The sequence below is a fragment of the Lithobates pipiens genome, unplaced genomic scaffold (assembly GCF_037356315.1).
Source record: "Lithobates pipiens isolate NorthernLeopardFrog02 unplaced genomic scaffold, aLitPip1_a1.2 Scaffold_8, whole genome shotgun sequence".
In the NCBI taxonomy this organism is placed as follows: Eukaryota; Metazoa; Chordata; class Amphibia; order Anura; family Ranidae; genus Lithobates; species Lithobates pipiens.
The window spans coordinates 604237150-604260217 of NW_027507903.1; the positions used below are offsets into that span (position 1 = coordinate 604237150).

The 23068-nt window shown below is 43.9% G+C and overlaps 1 protein-coding gene across 1 annotated transcript in view; it reads right to left on the minus strand.

Annotated features, from left to right (window-relative positions):
* Positions 1-13182: 13182 nt before the first annotated feature.
* The window catches only part of LOC143963796 (NXPE family member 3-like), a 42960-nt gene continuing 33074 nt past the window's right edge, over positions 13183-23068 (minus strand). Inside the window, exon 5 of the mRNA XM_077473530.1 lies at positions 13183-13729. Coding sequence (XP_077329656.1) covers positions 13197-13729 — 533 coding nt within the window. The 3' untranslated portion in view covers positions 13183-13196. The remainder of the gene's footprint in view (positions 13730-23068) is intronic.

A 23068-nucleotide genomic window follows, 5' to 3' on the forward strand; every position in this document is an offset into this window, starting at 1 on the left:
TTGACCATCTAAGTGCTTTTTCTGCTTTGAATGTAAGTAGTGAGTCTAATTCATCAAGCTTTTGGGAGATAGTTTTAAAGATGTCAGGGTCATGAGTGTTTGTATGCATTTTGTATAGGTTATTGAGGTCATTAGTAAGAGTGGATTTTTTCCCATTTTAATCTGTTACATTGGGCAGCCCGTTTGATGAGGTGACCTCTTAACACCGCTTTATGTGCTAGCCAAAGCGTAGATGGGGAAATGTCTGGTGTTGAGTTTAGTGAAAAATATTCCTTTATTTCTGATGCAATTTCTTGTTGGTGGGTGGGATTTGTTAATAATGATTCATTAATTCTCCATGAGTATGGGGTAGAGGTGAGGTGAGAGATGGGGTAAAGAGTGACTATATGGTGATCTGACCAGGAACAAGGATGTATGGCAGCGTCTTGTGTGTTTGCTAAAATTATTGGGGTACAGAATATGCGATCAATACGTGAGCATGAATCATGCGGATGTGAGTAGAAGGTGTACTCACATGCACCTACATTAAATGCTCTCCAAGAGTCAATCAATTGTAGATCGTTTATAAGTGAAATTCTTGTTTTTGAGAAAGATTTAGAGTATACGTTTTGTTTGCTGCGGTCGAGGTTGGGCTGGGGTACTGAATTGAAATCACCGCCCAAAATATGTGGTGGGTGGAATTGTTGAAGTGTATTAAAAAAAATTGTATAAAGAAGGTGGTTTGAGTCTCATTTGGTGCATATACATTGGCAATTGTAATGTCTCTGCCTGAATTGGTACCTTTAATGAACCGACTGTCCTGATCCTTGTAAACCTGTTGAACCTCTAAAGGAAAAGATTGTTGAAAAAAGAGACAGCAACTCTTTTGGTCTTGGAGGAGGTAGTTGTGTAAAACAATTGATTAAATGCTTTATGGAAAATTGTAGGGAGATTGTCTTTCATAAAATGGGTTTCTTTCAGCATTACTATTTTGGCATTAAGTTTTTTTATATTGTACGAAGGCTTTTTTCCTTTTGTTTGGGAGTTAAAACCCTGAACATTGTGTGATACTGCCGTGATGGTCACGGTATCTTTTTATAGTTTAGGGAATCATCAGAATATAAGGACCATAAAGAGTAATAGTTAAAATTATACATGAATTGTTCATGTGAAGTAGGAGGTCAGCAATGTGTACAAGGATTTAGCAAAAAAAAAATTTTCTCCTTAACCACTTCCCGACCAGCGCACGACGATGTACGTCGACAGAATGGCACGGGCAGGCATATTGGCGTACAGGTACGTCCAATATTCAATGCCGCCCTGCCATCGGGAGGGCGCCGCCGGCGGCGTGCTCCCGCGCTGGTCGGGACCCCCGGACTCGATCGCTGCGGGCATCCCCGCGATTGTCTCGCGGAGCGGCCGAATGGAGGAAATGCTGTGTAAACAACATTTCTCCATTCTGCCTAGCAACTAGTGACGCTGATCTCTGCTCCATGTGATTGGAGCAGAGATCAGTGTTCACTAAATGAAAGCCCAACCCCCCCACAGTTAGTAACACACCCCTAGGAATACTTAACCCCTACACTGCCACCCACTGGTTAACCCTTTCACTGCCAGTGTCATTTACACAGGAATCACTGCATTTATATAGCAGTGATTACTGTATAAATGACAATGGTCCCAAAAAAGTGTCAAAAATGTCCGATGGGTCCCCCACAATGTCGCAGTCACAATAAAAATCATTGATCGCCGCCATTACTAGTAAAAAAAAAAAATAATAAAAAATTATTAATAAAAATGCTATAAAACTATCCCTATTTTGTAAACGCTATAACTTTTGCGCAAACCAATCAATAATCGCTTATTGCGATTTTTTTTTTACCAAAAATATGTAGAAGAATACGTATCGGCCTAAACTGAGGGAAAAAAACGTTTTTTTTATATATTTTTGGGGGATATTTATTATAACAAAAAGTTAAAAAATTATGCGTTTTTTTCAAAATTGTCGCTCTATTTTTGGTTATAGCGCAAAAAATAAAAACCGCAGGGGTGATCAAATACCACCAAAAGAAAGCTCTATTTGTGGGAAAAAAAGGACGTCAATTTTGTTTGGGAGCCACGTCGCATGACCGCGCAATTGTCAGTTAAAGCGACGCAGTGCCGAATCGCAAAAAGGGGTCTGGTCTTTGACCAGCAAATTGGTCCGGTCTGCAAGTGGTTAACTTATGCAGTTCTAGGCATAGTGGAAGGAATGTACCATATATATAACTATGTATAAAAATCAGAAATGGTTCGGTAATTATTTGGTTCAGCCAATAATAATAATACAGAAAAAAAAGAGATAGTATGGGGTTGAGAAAAAAAAGATTTCTCAACCGACAGTGAAACTTAACTAGACCAGCAGGTCTAAAACTCAGTGTAAGTAAATTAAAATCAAGGTTTGTCAGTTTAATCGAAAAATGCATAAGAAATCTAATAGCAAAAACTATAGATTCACATTTAAGTAAAACTTGAAAGATCCCTATGGTCAGAGGGAACATAGTAACTGAGTGGGGAAAAATCATTATGGCATAGGGCGGGTAGCCACAGTAGTTGAAACAGGTATGTAAATCTGTGCTACCTATGTAATAAAAATTTGAACATGGGGAGCCATGATTTAAACAGCATTTACATCTATATCAGGAAAAAAATTGAACAGAGGAATGGTTTAATATAATATATTACTATATAACTACTGGAAACCAAACAGCTACACCTGAGGGTGGAGCAAACGCAACGAATTTGTGGACTTTTTAACTATGAGAGTATAATTTAGGGTTTTATCAAGAATCGCACAATTTGTATTCCTTGAGGAAAGCGAACTTAATATAACCAAAAAACCTTAGGCCAGACCTAAATTAAGGGGAGGGGATATGATCAAAATTAACATAAATAAAACTAAAAAAAAAAAAAGGAAAGGAGCTTCTATTGTTTTAGGTGGAGAAATCCCATTACATTCAATAAAAACTGCCATGGGAATTGTAGTTCTAATAAAGGACACAAGATGGCATAAAAGAAAGACATTCTATTATAGCAATTATAAGTAATAAATGTAGTATTAAATAAGATTTTGTCCATTTTGATATATGGAATAGTAATCTTTGCATGTTTAGTGGACTAAAAATGTAAAAAATAAAGGGGAAAAAAATAATAATAAAAAAAGAAAGATTAAGAAATATGTAAAAAATGAATAAGACCGAATAGAAGAAAAAAAAAGAAGAAAAAAAAAGAATTTTGCTCTGTTAAAAGTAGAATGCGGTAAAAGGAAAGGTCTTCTGGTCATCCTTCAAGGGCAAACGTGACACGTTAGTTCCACTAGGCGATTTCAAGTCTTGTTCTGCGTCCATATCTCCGTGAAGCAGGGGTGTTCCGGATTGGAGCAGGACGTGGTGTGATTGGGGTGCGTGGAATGTTACTGGGATCCAGGAGACCCAGTTTAATCAGGATATCTCGTCCTTCCGGAATGGTGGTAGTGATATAGGTGGTGCCATTATGAGGAATTATTAGTTTAAAGGGGAAACCCTTTATCCCCTTTAAAGGGGAAACCCTTTACTCTGTATCTGATCCATACAGGGTAGAGAACAGATGTGATCTCCTTCATATTTCTGCGTTTTTCCAGACATCTCTCAAGAAACGCTGGACAGAGTTGTAACTGCACTCCATCTAAAGTGATATTCCTGATGCACCATGCGGCACGCATTATTCATTCTTTAACCACTTCAATACCAGGCACTTAAACACCTTCCTGCCCAGACCAATTTTGAGCTTTCAGCACTGTCGCACTTTGAATGACAATTGCGCGGTCATGCTACACTGTACCCAAATGAAATTTTTATCATTTTTTTTCCACAAATAGAGCTTTCTTTTGGTGGTATTTGATCACCTCTGCGGATTTTATTTTTTGCTAAACAAATAAAAAAATACCGAAAATTTTGAAAAAAAAAATGTTTTTTTTTGTTTCAGTTTCAAAACTTTGCAAATAATTAAAGTTTTCTCCTTCACTGATGGGCACTGATGGGGTTACACTGATGGGCAATGATAAGGCGGCACTGATGGGCACTGATGAGGTGGCACCAATGAAGTGGCACTGATGAGGTGGCATTGATGGACACCGATATGTGGCACTGATAGGCGGCACTGATGGGTGGCACTGATGGGCGACACAGATCGGCACTGATAGGTGGCACGGATTGGCATGGATGGGCATGGATAGGTGGCACAGGTGGGCATGGGTAGGTGGCACAGGTGGGCATGGGTAGGCGGCACAGGTGGGCATGGGTAGGCACTGATAGGTGGCATGGGCGGGCACTGATAGGCGGCATTGTATTCTAATATATTGTACTAATGGATGCCAATCAGTGCCAATCAATAATGCATGCCAATCAGTGATGCCCATTGTGGGCACTGATTGGCATCCATTATGGGCACTGATTGGCATCCATTGTGGCACTGACTGGAATCCCTGGTGGTCTAGGGTGGCATACCTTGTCCTGGGCATCCCTGGTGGTCTGGTGGCGTCCCTGGTGGTCCAGTGTGGGCATCCTCGGGGGGGGCTGTGCTGATAATCGATCAGCACAGACCCCCCCGTCAGAGGAGCAGTCGATCGGCTCTCCTCTACTCGCTTCTGACAGACGCGAGTGAGGAAAAGCCGATCACCGGCTTTTCCTATTTACACTGTGATCAGCCGTGATTGGACAAGGCTGATCACATGGTAAAGAGTCTCCGTCGGAGACTCTTTACCGAGATCGTAGTTGCCGGGTGTCAGACTGACACCCCGCAACAACGATCGCCGTGATGCGCGCCCCCGGCTCATAATCCTGATCACGTCATATGACGTCCGGTCAGGATTATGCAACCACTTTGCCACCGTCTATTTGTTATAGGGCGGGCGGCAAGTGGTTAATAAGAAAATCTTTTAGATAATAATACAATATCTCTAGGGGGTTTAGCTCTCAATGCACGGTGAATTCGATCACATTTGAAGTAAAGAGGGTCTTGATCAGGAAGGAAAGACTGGAACAGTTTAATAGAATAGGCGATTAAAACTGTGATTCGGGAGCGCCTCTTATTCTAAGATTGTTCCTTCTGTTACGATTGTCCAAATCTTCCACATGTGCCTGCAACTGTGTGAATGCAGAAGAAAGTGTTTCATGCTCTCTTGAGAGATCATTGAAAGTGATTGCAAGCTCATCATGTTTGTTCTCCAGTAGGTCTGTGCGTGTCCCTATTGCAGCTATCTCCTAAACAGTGTATTTCTAGATTTTTGTATCTCAGCTTGGAAATTAGAGTGCAATTAATTTAGTATAGAAAGCCTCTAAGCTGACATCCAGATCTGCTTTTGAGAGTGGGTTGTACTCACAGTTATTTGCAGGAGCTGTGTCTTGCTGTTGTTGCTCTGTTGTGTGAGAGAGGGAGGCAGATGAAGAAGGCATGCTGCCAGCGCCATTTTTTGCCATGCTGCCAGGAGTCTGTGGCCTGAGAGGGTACTGAGAACGGGACTTCTGGTGGCTCCCACGTCTCTTCTTCTGCGAATTAGGCATGCACAATGGCTTGTAGACAGGGGTGCCTATGATTTGTGCTCTTTTTAGGCGTTTATTGCCCCGGGGTAGTGGCTGAGAGCCCTGTGGATGCCGGAGCTCTCCTCGGATGCGGCCACTCCATCCCATGCCGCGAATGCACCCAGCTATTACACATTTCAATACTAAATGAGAAATATTCAGTTACTGAGAGCAGTCTAGATTTATGCAGCAATGGGTGGCTGCACTGATACCATCAACGAGGGGGGAGCAGATAAAACACACATGTGATGTGAAAAAACACACAGAGGGCTGTAGGAGCAGTCTTAAATATTAGAAAAAATCTCCTGATAATGGCACAGTTTATGAAAAGTAGAGGAGCATACTGCAGCAGCACCATACACTAAATCAGCTTTAGTGAGAAAAGCAAATGAATGGGGAAGTGGGTTCAATTCTCTTACCCAAGTCTGTATGAACGGGCATCAGTGGAAGTTCACTTCATTGGCTGGCTTGTACACTCACTTGCGAGTATATAGATGAGTGGTCTGGTTAACATCCGCAGACAGATATCCTTTTTTAAATACTGACTAGGTATATTCAGACAGTATCAACATTAAAAAACGTACTGGTCCATGTAGGGGTAATCACCGGGTTCTGACTGCTCAACTCACAGGCAGAGACACACACACCGACCGCACAATGTTGGAATCGAAATCCATGTGATAGGGCTCAAGGCGGCAGCTTAGTTCACATCAGCAGTACGCTGGTCTTCAGGTGTGTGAGAACTTAATGGTCCTCTTCAGGTTTCTAGGTCTCCATCAGGATCTCTGAGCCCAGAGCAAGTTCATTCAAACTTAGAATTAGCTCATTTGTGGAGAATACTGGCTGTTAAGCTGCAGTCATTAATGAGAATCAGTGCAGCCACCCGTGTTCATCTTAAATCGGCTGTTCCCAGGGCAGGAATAGTGGGAAATGAGGGGGTGACAAGTCCGTGATGGGCACTGTGAAGACAGAGGCATCTAACTGACGCGTTTCCCTCGGCAAGCAAATTTAATCAGAGCTGTTTGACTAATGGAGTCTGGGCCCAGTACAGGAAGGCTAATTCTAGCCCACTATCAGACCTCAGAGTGATGTGTCTTTGGGGCACCGCTCCAGAGAGCAGGTGTGTATTGCAGCCAGAGCTTAAGGTATTAGTATTAAAGCAGCTGGCTTACTTTTAGTGAAAAATGAATAAAAAGTGCATCATAGTGTGCTTGGGATCCTGGAGTACTAATTTTCTTCTTCCTTATCTGAGTTAACAACCTTTTGACCTGATACTCCCAAAAGATTTACTCCAGACAAATATGAAACAGCAGAGCTCAAACTGGAGGAGGGAGAAGCAGAACAAGGAACCAATTGCGTTTGTATGATATGTGGGAAGAGCAGAGTGATAGAGAAATGAGCTCATCAATCTGCTGCTTCTCATATCCCTGTCCATTGCGTGGGAAGGAGACCTGTAGGTGTTAGGAAACTGCAGCAGGGGAAAATCAGGTATTTTGACCCTCCAGACAGGACTATGGTGTAAATCTCATAACTGGATGGACAAAAATAAAAATAGTTTGGCAGGTAAAATAGCTATCTTAAGAGCATATTTTAATTGAGAAAAATAGTGGCGCTGTGTTCACAACATTTTTTTTTTGTTAATCGTTAAAGTGGGAGTCCAGCGAAATTTTTTTTTTTTAAAGTCAGCAGCTACAAATACTGCAGCTGCTGACTTTTAATAAATGGGCACTTACCTTTCTTGGAGTCTAGTGATGTCGGCAGCCGAGGCCGAGCAATCGCTTGGCTCTCGGCTGCTGCCGATGCCATTCTCGGTGAGGGAATCAGGAAGTGAATCATTGCGGCTTCACTTCCCGGTTCCCTACTGCGCATGCGCGAGCCGCGCAGAACAATGGGAATGGCCCCCTCTGTCTCTGGGACCCGTATGTGTCCCAGCAGACAGCGTGCTTGGACAGGAAGAGGCATAGACTCTCCTGGGAGTCTATACCCAGAAGTGGGTGCAAATACCTGTCTTAGACAGGTATCTGCCCCCTCTCGAAAGGTGCCAACTGTGACACCGGAGGGGGGGAGGGTTCCGAAAAGCGGAGGTTAAATTTTTGTGTGAACCTCTGCTTTAAATAAACATGTGTAGCCAAACATTAATTACTTTGTATATATAACAACGGAACTGTACACGTGAAATGTACTAATACTGCGCATGCAAATAATATGTTCCACGTGATTCAATTAGTGAGGAACCTTCTTATACACTTATAAGTTTCCTTCCACCACAACCATTTGTGATTGTGATCCACTCCCTTTAAAACCGCACTCACAACAAGAATTTACCTTGCACTCTCATGCTCGGCATAAATGCTTTTCAAACCCATCAGGGTTAATCACGCTTTTCAAATTCCAGCAGAAGAAGATTATGTTTCCACCTGTAAACATGAAATAAAAAAGTGCCTCCAATAGTGTGATACCGTAAAATCATTTATTAAAACAAAAAATTAAATCCTCAATTATTGCATTCACATCACTTCAATCTTATAACAGCACTCAGGGAACATTCCAATAAGTGAGCTATAGCGGAGTACTGTGGTCACGGCAGACCCGAGACACAGCTCTTGCCTCTCACCCTCCACTCGCTCGCTCGCTGAATCCTATGAAGAAGTCGGAGTGACGAAACATGTCGGGGCGTGGCTGTATGGCAACCATTTGAGACGTATGACCTTTTGCTGCTTTCGGTTGTGACGGGGTTCCGATACGAACGAACAAGTGATGTGAGTGCAATAATTGAGGATTTAGTTTGTTGTTTTGATAAATGATTTTACGGTATCACGCTATTGAAGGCACTTTTTTATTGCATGTTTACATGTGGAAACATAATCTTCTTCTGGTGGACACTGCTGGAATTTGAAAAGCTTGATTAACCCTGGTGGGTTTGAAAAGCATTTATGCCGATCATGGGAGTGCAAGGCAAATTCTTGTGGTGAGTGTGGTTTTAAAGAGAGTGGATCACAATCACAAATCGGTGTGGTGGAAGGAAACTTATAGGTGTATAAGAAGATATTTTCCTCACTAATTGAATCACGTGGAACATATTACTTTGCATGGACTTTATTAGTATGTAGCGCCCTCTACTTTTAGGTAGGTGCTTAGTGGTTTTTTTTTGACAGTGTAGGGTATAGAGAGACACATAAATCTAGCCAGGGTCCTATTCTTTACTAGGCCTGGTTGTTTATTTGGGGATGGGAGTTTCAGAGTAGAAGGGGGTGTGGCCACCTACACTTGGGCTCAGGGATACCTCCTCTGCTTGACAGTAGATTTTTCTGAAAAGAGAGGAAGGACTGAGGCCTGAGTGGCAGGAAACCCATGTGAGAGAATTGACCAATGGTTAATTACTATGATCAATGGGAGGTCTCTCATAAAAGGGGGGGGTCACATGCTCTGTGGTGGAGGAGTTCGAGGACTAGAGGTTCAGGGCCGAAGGCCTGGGAGTTCAGAGATCCAGGAGCCTCTGGTAGGAGGCTTGAAGGCCCGGGAGTTCAGAGATCCTGTAGCTGGATAGCCGGAGGCGAGTCCAGGGAGGCTGCCATCTGGCCCCTGGAGAAGAAGTCAGTATGTAGTGCTGGAATAAGGTTGGACGTCCCAATGCGGGAATGTACCGGATAGCATGGAGGAGGAAGTAGGAACTAAGGGGATGGTGGAAACGGTGAATCGACTTTCTGTGAGTAACATGGACTGTTGATTGGGAGAGAGCAACGGGAGTGCAACCTAGTAGGACTAATCCGAACCTTTATACTGTGTATCCAAGGACCATAATATCAAGCACTTTTCCAGGACTGAGGGAGGTTTGACAACACAAGCCATGGAAATAGACAGTGTGGCCTGTGACTTCGGGGTCAACATCCACAGCATTATTCAGAGTGATGCTTATCTGTGCACATTGGAAGTGCAAAAGCCTGAGATAGGAATTGCAATTGGGACCAGGAAAGGATCACTAGGAGGGTCTCAACTAACAAATGCTATGGCAACAAATCAGTACCCTTATTGATTCGAATCTTGGGTCGGATGGGGCATCTCATACACTCTATTCAAACGCCAACCGATTTATGCCCAGAATAAAGCCTTATAAAATCCAGAGTTGACTGTTTGGTGTCCTGCATGGGGGGGATCGACCATCTGATAAAAGATAACAAACAAACACAGCAGCCCCCATGGGAGTACCGCTACAAGTACATTTCACATGTGCATTCCTTTGTTATATATACAAAGTAATTTATATTGGATACATGGGTTTATTTAAAGTGGAGGGCCGGTTATAAAAAAAAAAAAAAAAAAAAAGTCAGCAGCTGCAAACACTGCAGCTGCTGACTTAATAAACACACTCACCTGTCCAGGGCGCCCGCGATGTCGGCCGCCCGAGGCCGACCCGTCCCTCGGCTCTCGGGTCCCGGCGCCGCCATCCCTTGTAAGGGAAACAGGCAGCGGAGCCTTATGGCTTCACTGCCCGTTTCCTACTGCGCATGCGCGAGTCCCGCAGCTACTGCGCATGCGCGAGTCCCGCAGCGCTTTCTGAATGGGACGCGCTGTGTTCTGGAACACACAGTTCCCAGAACACAGCGTGACTCATTACCCAGAAGACGCCGCGACGAAGACAGAAGACAGAAGATCTCCGCGGAGGAGGAAGAGGAAGATTAGGAGAAAGTGCCTAGCAACAGGCATTTCTGGTAAGTAAAAAAAAAAAAAAAAATTTCATTTTTTTTTTTTTAGATTTTTTGTAATTTTTAACATTTTTTTGTTTTTCAGGGTGGCCCTCCCCTTTAACTATTTTTTTCAGTTTCAGTATCATATGGTGTTAGATTTGGTGTCACTGTATAAAAAAAATGTAAACAGCTATCTTATGTATGTTATCTCTGTATTTAATGGTTTGCCTAGAGTTAACCTTTAAAGCAGGCAAATATTACAAAAAAAAAAAAAAATGAATGGCGCCTATTAAAAAAAGAAAAAGAAAAGAAAAAAGTTTTTGCTGCAATATTCATCTCCAGTCCAGAGATCTCGCCTGCTGTATTTTTTCTGCCATTAGATGTCCTTAATGTTATGGCCAGCATCGTTCAACCCACTTCTTCCAAGCACAGGTTGTTCTGAACCCATCCCAGCCTGTGATTGGACAGTGAAAGGTGAAGCATCATGGTGATAAGCTCATGACTAGGTCACTCTGTTTTTTCCACCTATCAGCTTGCTTTATACCAGCAAAGGAACAGATTGGCTCCTTGTGCTGCTTCTTCCTCTCATTCAGGTACTTGCACAGCTTGAATATAAGAAAAATATATACTTTATTAATGAACGCAGAGCTGCATTATTCTGTGTATTTTATATTCTCCTGGCGTTCAGCTTTTTAACACAACTTCTTTTGGCTTGCCTGTTCTGTGGGAGCCTAAAGTACACTATATTATTGGGGCGCCTGCCTTTACACATGCATGAACTTTAATGGCATCCCAGTATTAGTCCATATGGCTCAGTATTGCATTGGCCCACTCTTTGCAGCTATAACAGTTTCACCTCTTCTGGGAAGGCTGTTTAGGAGTGTCTATGGGATTGTTTGACCATTCTTCCAGAAGCGTATTTGTGAGGTCAGGCACTGATGTGGATGAGAAGGCCTGGCTCCCAGCCTCTGCTCTATTTCATCCCAAAGGTGTTCTATCGTAGTGGTTCTTAACCCTGTCCTCAAGTACCTCCAACAGGCCACATTTGCAGGTTTTCCCTTACCTTGCATAGATTCTTTAAATCAGTCAATGGCTTGATATTTTGGACAGCTAATTTATCTAAGAGAAACTCCCAAAACATGGCCTGCTGGGGGTACTTCAGGACAAGGTTTTGAAAACCACCGTTTGAGGTCAGGCCAGGTCATGTAACTGACACTGACATGGTTAGTGACACTAATACAGCGATCAGTGACAATATTGTACACCAGTGGCCATCAACCCTGTACTCAGAGCCCACTAACATTTTGACCACTGCTATACACTGTACTGACACTGTCTGGGACATGGGTTTACATCTAAAGGCAATCAAGGGGTTAACTGTGTGCCTAACAAGTGTAATGTGTGCTGCTTTTACTCACAGACCTGACTGTGTTTCTCCCCAAACTCAGAGTTGAATTCAGGGAGAATAAACAGCCAGATCGATGTGTGTGTAGTGTGTACAGAATTGTGTGTGTTTATAAACACACAACTCTGTTTTGTGATTGCCACCTTTTCTTCAAGCTAAATCTGAACACTTAAGGGGTGCACTTTTATTTTGGGGGGGGGGGGGGGGTGGGTATACTCTATAGGATTGTAAAAGACCTGGGACACTTTTGGTTGCCCCAAGGAGAGCAGTAATGTGGCCAAATTGTGAGTGTAATGGATGGAATGCAGGGGTCAGGAATATTTAATGTACAGAATTCGGGGACAGGAGTATGTAATGCATTGTAGAAATCATAAATACAAAACAAAAGGGGATGGGGGGAGTTGGATATGTGCTGGGGATGGTTTGGGATGGGAGAGGGCTAGTTGTAGAAGGGGGGGTGGAAGAAGGGGGTGGGGTGGAGGAAGAGCTGCAGTTAGATATGTGCTGGGGATGCTTTGGGATGGGAGAGGGCTAGTGCTGGGTGGGTGGGGGGAGCACTTTGGGAGGAGAGAGGGCTGGTGCTAGCGGGGGGGGGGGGGGGTCAGATATGTGTTGTGGGGTGCTTTAGGAGGGGGAGGGCTAATGCTAGTGGGGGTAAGGGAGTTAGATATGGGCTAGGGGTGCTTTGGGATGGGAGAGGGCTAGTGCTGGGGGCCAGATATGTAAAGGGGTGGCTTTGGGAGGGGAGAGATCTAGAGCTAGCAAAGAGGGGTCAGATATGTGCTGGGAAGGCACTTTGAAAAGGGAGAGAATTTGTGCTTGAATGGGTTGTCAGATTTCAAATCCAACCCACACTTTTAGCATAAGTCCTCTCCCTTGCCAAAGAGCCCTCCAAGCACATATCCTCTTAACCCCCCAATCACTCCACCAAGTGTACGTATTTTTTAAGTTGTTCTACTTCCCATCCACTCTCTCCCCACCCCTGTCCATGGGTATAATACACTTTCTACAGAACTCGATCAGCGCGTGTCCCTCCTCCCCCCGTGTGAGTGTAAACAGAGCCAAGGAGGAGGAGGCGGCAGCTTAGATCCACTGACATTCTGCTGTCAACCAGGCAGGCTGCTGGTGGGGAGACGAGACACACATAAGATGCAGAGCAGAGTTGTCACTCCCAGCACAGTCCATTCTGAATATGTCCGGGTCTCTGGAAAATGGAACCACTGGACATGTTTATACTGTCAAACAAGAGCCTCTGTATCTACTGTACTTTAACCTTACAGTGTGGGACTCAACACATTCTATGACCATTGTTAATATTTGCTATTAATCTTCAATAAACCCTGCTGATTTTTTAAAGCCATCGCATAGACCTCTGGCTTTTCTGTTCAGATTGCAAGTTCAGCCAGTCAAGGCTATAGAGGCCATCATGAGGTGGATGTTGGATGAATCCCAAGCAGCATCAGGTTATGACTTAAGGGTGTCTTCCCTTAAGTTTATATCTCTTGGTCAATTGTCAATAAGTTAGGTCCATTATCTTGGACATATATAGGACAACAAAAGGTCCACCTCATTCCTGATGACTGGCGGACCTGGGTGAATGTTATCAGGAAGGTAGTGACATGACGTCATGTCCCAGGCATCTATGATAGTGACTGCCATGCCTTTGAAGGTCGCCCTCAGTAAGATGTCCAATTGAAGAGACAGCCAGTCACTGCCATATATTGACTTATATCCCGTGTTTGCTGATTTGATAATTACTTTGGTCTCGGGGCTACGGAAAAGCAAAGATGCGATGGCTTGATGGACTCTCTCCACCCTATCCAAATAAACACTCACAGGGAAGGTCGTGAAATGGGCCCACAGAGTCATTACCACAACGGTCTGAGGTCCTCCACCAATTCCAGCCAAATGGGCCACCTCATAGTGTAAGTCAGAGATCATTGTCTTGCCAGTCCTCAAGGGCAACCCATGGCCTCTCCATCGCACAACAAGACCCGCATTAGGATCCACAGCTAACAGAGGTCCTGACTGATAGTTGACATGTAGATCTATCCTCTTGAGACCTTAGTTTAAAAAATAAAAACATATAATTACTCAATCATTCTAGCATTAGGCAGTAAAAACTTTATCCTTAAAATATTTAAAGTATTGGTATGGGCTCTTGGCGCTACCTCTATTGGATTACTTTAACCTCTACTAAATTTTGTTACCTCTGTCATGTGAACCAAAATATTTATCAAGTGCTTATAGAGAATGGGTAACATCAAAAAGTGTACAAACCCCTGCCCAACATATGTATACACTAATGCTTACAATAGCATACAGTAAGGTGATGGCCCTCAGAGGGTAGAGAAAAAAGGAGGAAAACGGGGGCCAAAGGCTGTGGCGAATGAGACAAAAGGTAAAAAAGAAGAGTAGGTGGATGGAGGGTAGATAGCAGAGTAAACTTGTATTTATGCACAACATGCCACTCTACATTAAAAACCCCAAAGGATATCCCCCCTTACACAGTGCAAGGACCCAAAAAAAATTAAAATTGGTTAGTTAATTCCCCCGTACACAGTCCCACTCCTCTGTACATGCAGAGGATGCTACAGGTCTCTATCATATAGTGCTATTGTGATTTAAGCGTAAATTTGCAAAAAATTGCAAACTAATAAGGTACATACCTAAGTTATAAACCAATATGATACATATGTGCTACAGTAAAAATTGTAAGGTGCAGTGTAGTGCAAAAAATGATACAAAAAAAAAAAAAAAAAAAAATAATAATAATACTTGTGCAAATAAACCCTACGGATACCAATCCAAGTACTCACATTAGCCCCATACAAAAACCATATATCATATGAAAAAAAGGTTGTGAACCAAACAGACAATCACTTTACATTAAGTATAAATACAAAAAAAATGTCCAATCATCAGATTTAGGAAATTGTGAAAAAAATATGAAAAAAATTTGAAATTTATTTTTTTATATATAAAAATGGTGCTCAATATATAAAGTTCAGCAAGTATCTTGTGATTTCCAACAACATTCGAGACTCCAGCTCAGGAAAAAGGAAAAAGTGACTTTCGTGATCAGAATATATCTGGTGACTTCCGTGCTTGTTCCCCCTTTAGGTCCCCACTCACCGGATCCACATCCCCCTAAGGGGTTATAGGCATATAGAATTTCCACCACTGTACGCCTTGCTCCTAGCGATTCCACCTGCCAGCTGTATACTTGACACTCTGCCGGTATTCCTTTTTTCCAAATGGTGGTTTTCCTTTTGTCTACGGCGAACAGGTTCGTTCCTCAAAGGGGAAAAAAATCGTTTCTCATAGTGTGGTATGTCGGTCACCATAAACTTTTTTAAAAAACTTTTTACACATATTCCCAAACGCTTAATAGAACTTAATGTGGGATATGTAGTGCTACAAAAAAAGATCGTTAGGTGCACAAAAAAAGGAGAGTCTCTACAGGATATTACGAAAAATTGGTCCTAGGGCCAGTATTCATTAGAAAAATGCCATAACAGCTAAAAAGATTCAATAAAAAAGTCAAAAAAATTAAAATAAAATTAAAACATAATAATACGTAAACAAAGCAAAATAAATATGCCTCCCAGGTTAACATATGTCATAAGCCTGCTTGGCAAGACTAGAGAAAGGACCACTAGATGTAACCCCACTAGTATAGCCTTCACCTTACAAGATATATGTAAAGGCTGGGTGGTTACTATTAGCTATTTCCCGAATCACTATAGGGTCTAGTAATCCTTAACTCCAGACCGGACAAAAACGCACCTTAAAAATAGGTGACAGGTATACTAAAAATTGTATATATGGCGCCGTAGCGCTTATAAAAATAGATAGCCGCTTCTGACGAGTAATATCGCGGGTACACTTTTTGATGTCACCCATTCTCTATAAGCACTTGATAAATATTTTGGGTCACATGACAGAGGCAACAAAATTTAGTAGAGGTTAAAGTAATCCAATAGAGGTAGCGCCAAGAGCCCATACCAATACTTTAAATATTATAAGCCACAGACTCTTAACCACTTCAATACAGGGCACTTAAACACCTTCCTGCCCAGACCAATTTTGAGCTTTCAGCGCTGTCGCACTTTGAATGACAATTGCGCGGTCATGCTACACTGTACCCAAATGAAATTTGTATCATTTTTTTCCCACAAATAGAGCTTTCTTTTGGTGGTATTTGATCACCTCTACGGTTTTTATTTTTTGCGCTACAAATAAAAAAATACTGAAAATTTTGAAAAAAAAAAATTTTTTTTTGTTTCAGTTTCAAAACTTTGTAAATAAGTACGTTTTCTCCTTCACTGATGGGCACTGATGGGGCTACACTGATGGGCACTGATAAGGCGGCACTGATGGGCACCAATGAAGTGGCACTGATGAGGTGGCATTGATGGACACTGATAGGCGGCACTGATAGGCGGCACGGATGGGCGACACGGATGGGAGACACGGATGGGCGACATGGATGGACACTGATAGGTGGCACAAATTGGCACTGATAGCTGGCACGGATTGGCATGGATGGGCGGCAGAGATGGGCATGGATAGGTGGCACAGATGGGCATGGATAGGCGGCACAGATGGGCATGGGTGGGCACTGATAGGCGGCACAGGTGGGCACTGATAGGCGGCACAGGTGGGCACTCATAGGCGGCACAGGTGGGCACTCATAGGCGGCACAGGTGGGCACTCATAGGCGGCACAGGTGGGCACTCATAGGCGGCACAGGTGGGCACTCATAGGCGGCATTGGTGTTATACTGTACTAATGGATGCCAATCCGTGCCAAACAATAATGCATGCCAATCAGTGATGCCCATTGTGGGCACTGATTGGCATCCATTATGGGCACTGATTGGCATCCATTGTGCTGACCATTGACATCCCTGGTGGTCTAGGGAGGATTACCTTTTCCCTGGTGGTCTGGTGGCATCCCTTGTGGTCCAGTGTGGGCATCCTCGGGGGGGCTGTGCTGATAATCGATCAGCACAGACCCCCCCTGTCAGAGGAGTAGCCGATCGGCTCTCCTCTACTCGCGTTTGACAGACGCGAGTGAGGAAAAGCCGATCACCGGCTCTTCCCATTTACACTGTGATCAGCCGTGATTGGACACGGCTGATCACGTGGTAAAGAGTCTCCGTCGGAGACTCTTTACCGAGATCGTAGTTGCCGGGTGTCAGACTGACACCCCGCAACAACGATCGCCGCGATGCGCGCCCCCGGGGGCGCGCAGCGGCTCATAATCCTGAGGACGTCATATGACGTCCGGTCAGGATTATCAAACCACTTTGCCGCCGTCTTTTTGTAATAGGGCGGGCGGCAAGTGGTTAACAAAGTCTGAGGAACTTAAGGGCGGCAGCAACCTTAACATTTGTTTCCTTCCCCTTTTCCCTAAGCGCGGCTATCTGTACATACACCTTTTATCCTTAAAATGTTTGTCTTTCAAAAAAAATGGAGTAGACTGTTATTCCAACAAATCCTACAAGAAATACCCGCATTTATGGGTTTAGGGGAGCATGTGGCTTCCTCCCATGATGCAGTGCTTGGACCTAAGCAGCCAATGGCCATGGCAAAACATTGGTAAGAGGTGGCATTGCCAACCTTGTGTAAGCATACACAGTACAGATGGAAAGATGGAGTAAGTGAGTGTATTTTCTTTGCAATAATTGGCCATAAAATGCAATTTGATCCTCGTCTAAGTCAAGACAATAGATAAGCACAATGTATTTAAGCAATTCTAATTTCTTGTGTCCTTATTTGAACATGTACATTAAACATTCACACTGTACTGGAAGAAAAAAGTAAGTTAACTCTTGGAGTTAATAGCTGGTCGAACCTCCTTTGGCAGAAATAACTTTAAGCAAGTGCTTTCGGTAGCTCTGAATCAGAATTGCACAATGTTCAGAAGGAATTTTTGACCATCCCTCTTTACAAAACTGCTTCATCTCAGACATATTTATAGGAAGTCTTCTGTGAATGACTCTAGTCAGGTCATTGCTAGTGATGGCCGAACGGTTCGCCCGGCGGTCGTTTCGTGGCGAATTTCGGCTGTTCGCAATTCGCCCGATCGGTGGACTATTGCCGCCGTTCGCCCGGCAGACTTCCGTGTTTTTACTGTGTAAAAGAACTTTGACCTATGATGACACATCCATCATGGGGTACAGGACAGCCAATTGAGACATTACAGCACATGGACACTTGGACATTCCCCCTAACTTATAAATAAACCCGATCCGCCCCTCGTCCACAGTAGATCTATGTAAGCTAAACTTCCCATTTAGTTGGGAACCCAAAGCCCTCACATACCTAGGAATCCAACTACCTTCCTCGTTAGACGACCTTTACGACTTAAACTACAAACCGTTCCTTCAGTCCTTACAAAGCGACCTCACCAAATGGACGCATGGCAAGTTCTCTTGGTTTGGCCGCATAGCCATCATAAAAATGAACATTCTACCTCGCATTTTATACATAATGCAAACTGTGCCGATTAAACTTCCTGCATTATTTTTTACAACATACAAAAGGTTATGCAGAAATTTTATTTGGGCCTCAAAATCTCCAAGAATAAGTTGGGATACACTGGCATTACCTAAAGCTCTAGGGGGTCTTAGCTTACCAGACATTCGTAGATATCACTCATCTTGCCACCTTACGAGAATTATCGATTGGCATGTACACAAAGATATGAAAGATTGGATAAACCTAGAGGACTCATTCGACTCCATTCCCATAATGCACTTACCATGGATTTCAGAGGGAAACATTCCTAAAGCTTATATCACGCACCCGCTCACAGGTGCATCTGTGCGAGTGTTTAGGGACGTAGCCGCGCAATTGCAATGGACTGCTTCTCAGGGTCCGATGACTCCTTTAACTAACAATCCAGATTTCCCCCCGAGAATTTCCGTACGAGAGACGGCGGGAGATTCTAAAAAGGCAGATTCTGAGAGCCTCACAACTAGTTTTAAATGGTACTATCCTCCCATTCCGAAAGATAGGTTCGTCCCTCCCCGGCTATGATATTCCATTCTTTAAATTTTTACAACTCAGACACTTCCTCCAAAGTGCTGTTCACATATCACACTGGAGTAGAAATTTGAACCCGTTCGAAACTCTGTGTATGGGTACACCTCCTCTCAGGCACCTCATTTCAGAGGTATACTCACTACTGTTCAGAGAACACAACTCCAAAGACCTGCTAGCGGTGCGCAACTGGGAGAGAGACCTAAACTTAGATCTCACGAATGGGGAGTGGGAACTGATCTTTCGTAACATTCATAAAAGCTCGGTTAACGTATCAACTCAAGAGAACTCATATAAAATTTTCACGAGATGGTACCGAACACCGGACATACTACATAAGTTCTTTCCCTCCGTTTCATTATGCTGGCGATGCGGCCAAGAAACAGGAACTATTCTACACATCTGGTGGGAGTGTACGCTAATTAAATCCTTTTGGGAAAACATTCACAAATTAATCGCAGAAATTTCATCGAGAACGCTAGACTTCACACCGATGCAATTTCTGCTAAATTATACGTCCACTTCACACATAAGCCTCAAGAACTCAATCATACCGCATCTGATAAATGCAGCTAAACAATGTGTCCCTCTTTTCTGGAGGACTACAACACCTCCAACGGGGGGCAGACTGGACTACAAGGGTTGAAAAAATTTCTGAGATGGAACAATTAATCCATCAAGCCCATGACACCCCTGCTAAATACACTGCATTATGGATGTGTTGGATTAACTATAGAACCTCCCCGCGATTCGGCGACCATAATCGAATACCTTAAGCCCCTTTAAACATTGTCCTCCTGTTGGAGTAGTACTTTACAGCACATGGAAATAAATACAATAGGAAATACATTTGTGGTTAATTGTATGAGTTGACATTTCTTTGGGTCTAAAGGAATCTAGCCAAGAGTCTAGGGGGAACATATATGCAAGGTGAATGCTATGAATTGAAAAAGAACGTGACATCACCACTTAGGAAAGCTTACTAGAATTTGGACTACCGCATACTACTAGAACAGATATGTCCCTGCTCCCTCTGCACAGCAAGCTCCCGTAAGGGGTGCAGAGGTGGAGTAGGGAATATCTAATGGCATACATTTCCATAGTCATTCTCGCATAATACAGATAGATTACTTATTCCCAGCAGAATTTGATTTTGGCCTTACACATATCATAATGAGCCTCTTTCATCATCGGTAGGAAGGTTTAGATATGATGTTAATATGGTTTTAATATGGTTTAATAGGACGATGTAATAGGACTTGCATTGAATTCTTCTCCTTACTTCACGCTACTAAACTGTGTAAAAGGATATGATGACTATATACAGAATGCTTTTGTAATATGTTCATTGTATGGAAAAATTGTATTCGCATACTGTGTTTATTGTAATGGTTTTCGCTTTTGAAATTACTTAATAAAAATTATATTGGAAAAAAAATAAAAAATACACCCGATCCGGCGGCCATTTTACATTCTTTCTTCTGTCACTATAGGGAGAGGTTGCTGTGTGGAGCAGGGAGAGATTGCAGTGACCCAAATCGCTACCTATTTGGTACACAAAAGTTATTTTCAGGACTGGTATAGGTGTTAGGTGTATATAGGTTTGCTGTGCTACTGTCTTTTGTCAGTTTAGAGAAAGGGACAGGACGGTGTGTCTGCTGTAGGGACAGTCAGTTTAGTCATTAGCTGTTACTATCAGGTCCACAAAAGTGCTATTCCGGTTACTGTTCCAGTAGCTTCTGTTTTGTCAGTTTATATAGGGACAGGCAGGAAGCAGTGTGTGAGGCAGTGAGGGTCAGTTTAATCAGTAGCTGTTACTATATTAGGTCCACAAAGGTTCTTTTCAGGACTGGTATCAGTGGTATGGTAATAGGCTTGTACACGTATAATATTCTTTCTTCCAAATATAGAAAGAATATTATACTTGACTGCTGCCCTTCTGCTGCAGTCTGCTAATCATTCACAACCTACTTGTTCCACAAAGGTCCTTTATAAGGACTGGTAATAACCTGGTGTAGGGTGCTATAGTACATAGGGTTGAGTGAGGTACAGTCTGCTATTCTATAAGGACTGGTATAGGTCCACAATACATAGGGTTGAGGTGCACTACTGCTGACCGCTGCCCTATACTGTAGCAGTCCTTCATCGGTATAGGGACTGATGTACAGTCTGCTAATCACTCACAACCTACTTGTTCCACAAAGGTCCTTATAAGGACTGGTAAGGTATAGGGTACTACAGTACATAGGGTTGAGTGAGGTACAGTCTGCCATTCTATAAGGACTGGTATAGGTCCACAATACATAGGGTTGAGGTGCACTACTGCTGACCGCTGCCCTATACTGCAGCAGTCCTTCATCGGTATAGGGACTGAGAGTTTTGTCACAGGGTCATTTAAAAAATGACAGGCAGAGGAAAAGGCAGGCCCTTCCGCAGGGGTGGTAGGGGTAGGGCAGGAGCAACAGGCTTGAGCCAAAGTGGGAAGTTGCAGAAGGTGCGTTCAATTACTTTAAAGGACGCACCAGACTTGGTTGAGTGGCACACTCAGCCTTACTCTTCTGCACCCTCCTCATCCTCTCGATCTGCACCCTCTTCTTCACTCTCTGCTATGTGCACCGCCAAAGACACTACCACCAACAACACCACCACCACATACCTTCCGCTTGAGTCACAGGAATTATTTTCCGATCCATATCAAGAAGACATTTCTGATGCGCAGCCACTCTTGGTATTGGATCAGGAAGAGGAGGTAGCAACAACCGCTACTCAGCAGTCTGAAGACAGTACCCAGATCAGCCCAAGGAGGAGGTTGGTCCCTGGTGTTGCTGCCTACTTCGAGATCTCTACTAATAGCAGAGGGGAAGGTGACATTGATGATGACGTGTCTAGTGATGTCACGTGGGTGCCCACAAGAGAGGAAGAGGAGGGGAGTTCAGAGAGAGATATGGACCAGCAGATAGGGAGGACAAGCAGTAATAAACTTACATTGCACAGGAGGGACAAAGCAGACTGAAAATGTATCAGGAGCGAGTCATCGACCATGTACGGTCACATCTGGCGCTCCCAGGCTCCGCAGTGTGGGCTTTTTTTAACGTGTCCGCTGCTGACAATAGCGTTGCCATCTGCAATCTTTGCAGTCAACGCATTAGTCACGGTAAGCCCAACACTCACCTAGGGGACGACCGCCTTAAGAAGGCACATGAGCAGCCATCACCGAGCCGAGTGGGAGCAACGGAACACACAAAGCCACACTCCAGGCTCTCACCGTCCAGCCTCGTCTTCTACTTCTCCTTCTCCTCTCTCCTCACAATTGTCCTCCACTCCACCTTCCATCACGCCAAGCTCACGTTTTTCTGTAAAAAGACAGGCTTCCATGGGCCTAATGTTCGAGCGTAAAAAAATGATGACGCCGGATAACCCTCTTGCCCAATGGTTGACGGCTGGCTTGTCAGAACTCATAGCCCGCCAACTACTGCCATATAAACTGGTGGACTCGGAGGCCTTTCGCAAATTTGTGGCCATTGGAACACCACAATGGAAGGTCCCAGGAGGGAATATTTCTCAGAGAAGGGCATCCCAGAGCTATATGGCCATGTTCAGCGGCAAGTGAATGTATCTCTGGCACACAGCGTCGGTGCCAAGATACATCTGACCACAGACACGTGGTCTAGCAAACACAGGCAGGGAAGGTATATCACTTTTACTGCCCACTGGGTGAACCTTCTGACGGCCGTCAAGCATGTAACCCATGGCACCCGTGTAGATTTGGTTTTACCGCCACGGATTGCATGCAGGCCTGACTCTTCTTCTCCTCCTCCTCCTACTCCATCCGCCTCCCTCTCCTCCTCGGCTGACTCCTCCTTTTCTGCTGCTAGCGTCTCTTCTGCTGCGCCGCCCAAGCTCCCCAGAACCTATTCGACATGCCATGTGAGACGTTGCCATGCCGTGTTGCGTCTGTTGTGCCTGGAAGCCAAGAGCCACACTGGCTCGGCACTCCTTTCAGCTTTGCGTTCACAGGCAGATCAGTGGCTAACACCGCTCAATTTGACAGTTGGTAAAGTGGTGTGTGACAACGGTGCCAATCTGCTTAGCGCATTGAAACAGGGCAAAATCACGCACGTGCCATGCATGGCACACGTCTTAAACTTGGTCGCGCAGCGATTCGTTGTCAAATACCCTGGGGTCCAGGACATCTTGCGACAGGCAAGGAAAATCTCGGCCCATTTCAGAAGATCTTACACGGCCATGGCTCGCCTTGCTGACATTCAGCGGCGACACAATCTGCCGGTCAGGCGTCTTATTTGCAATTGCCCAACGCGATGGAACTCAACCTTCTATATGCTTGATAGG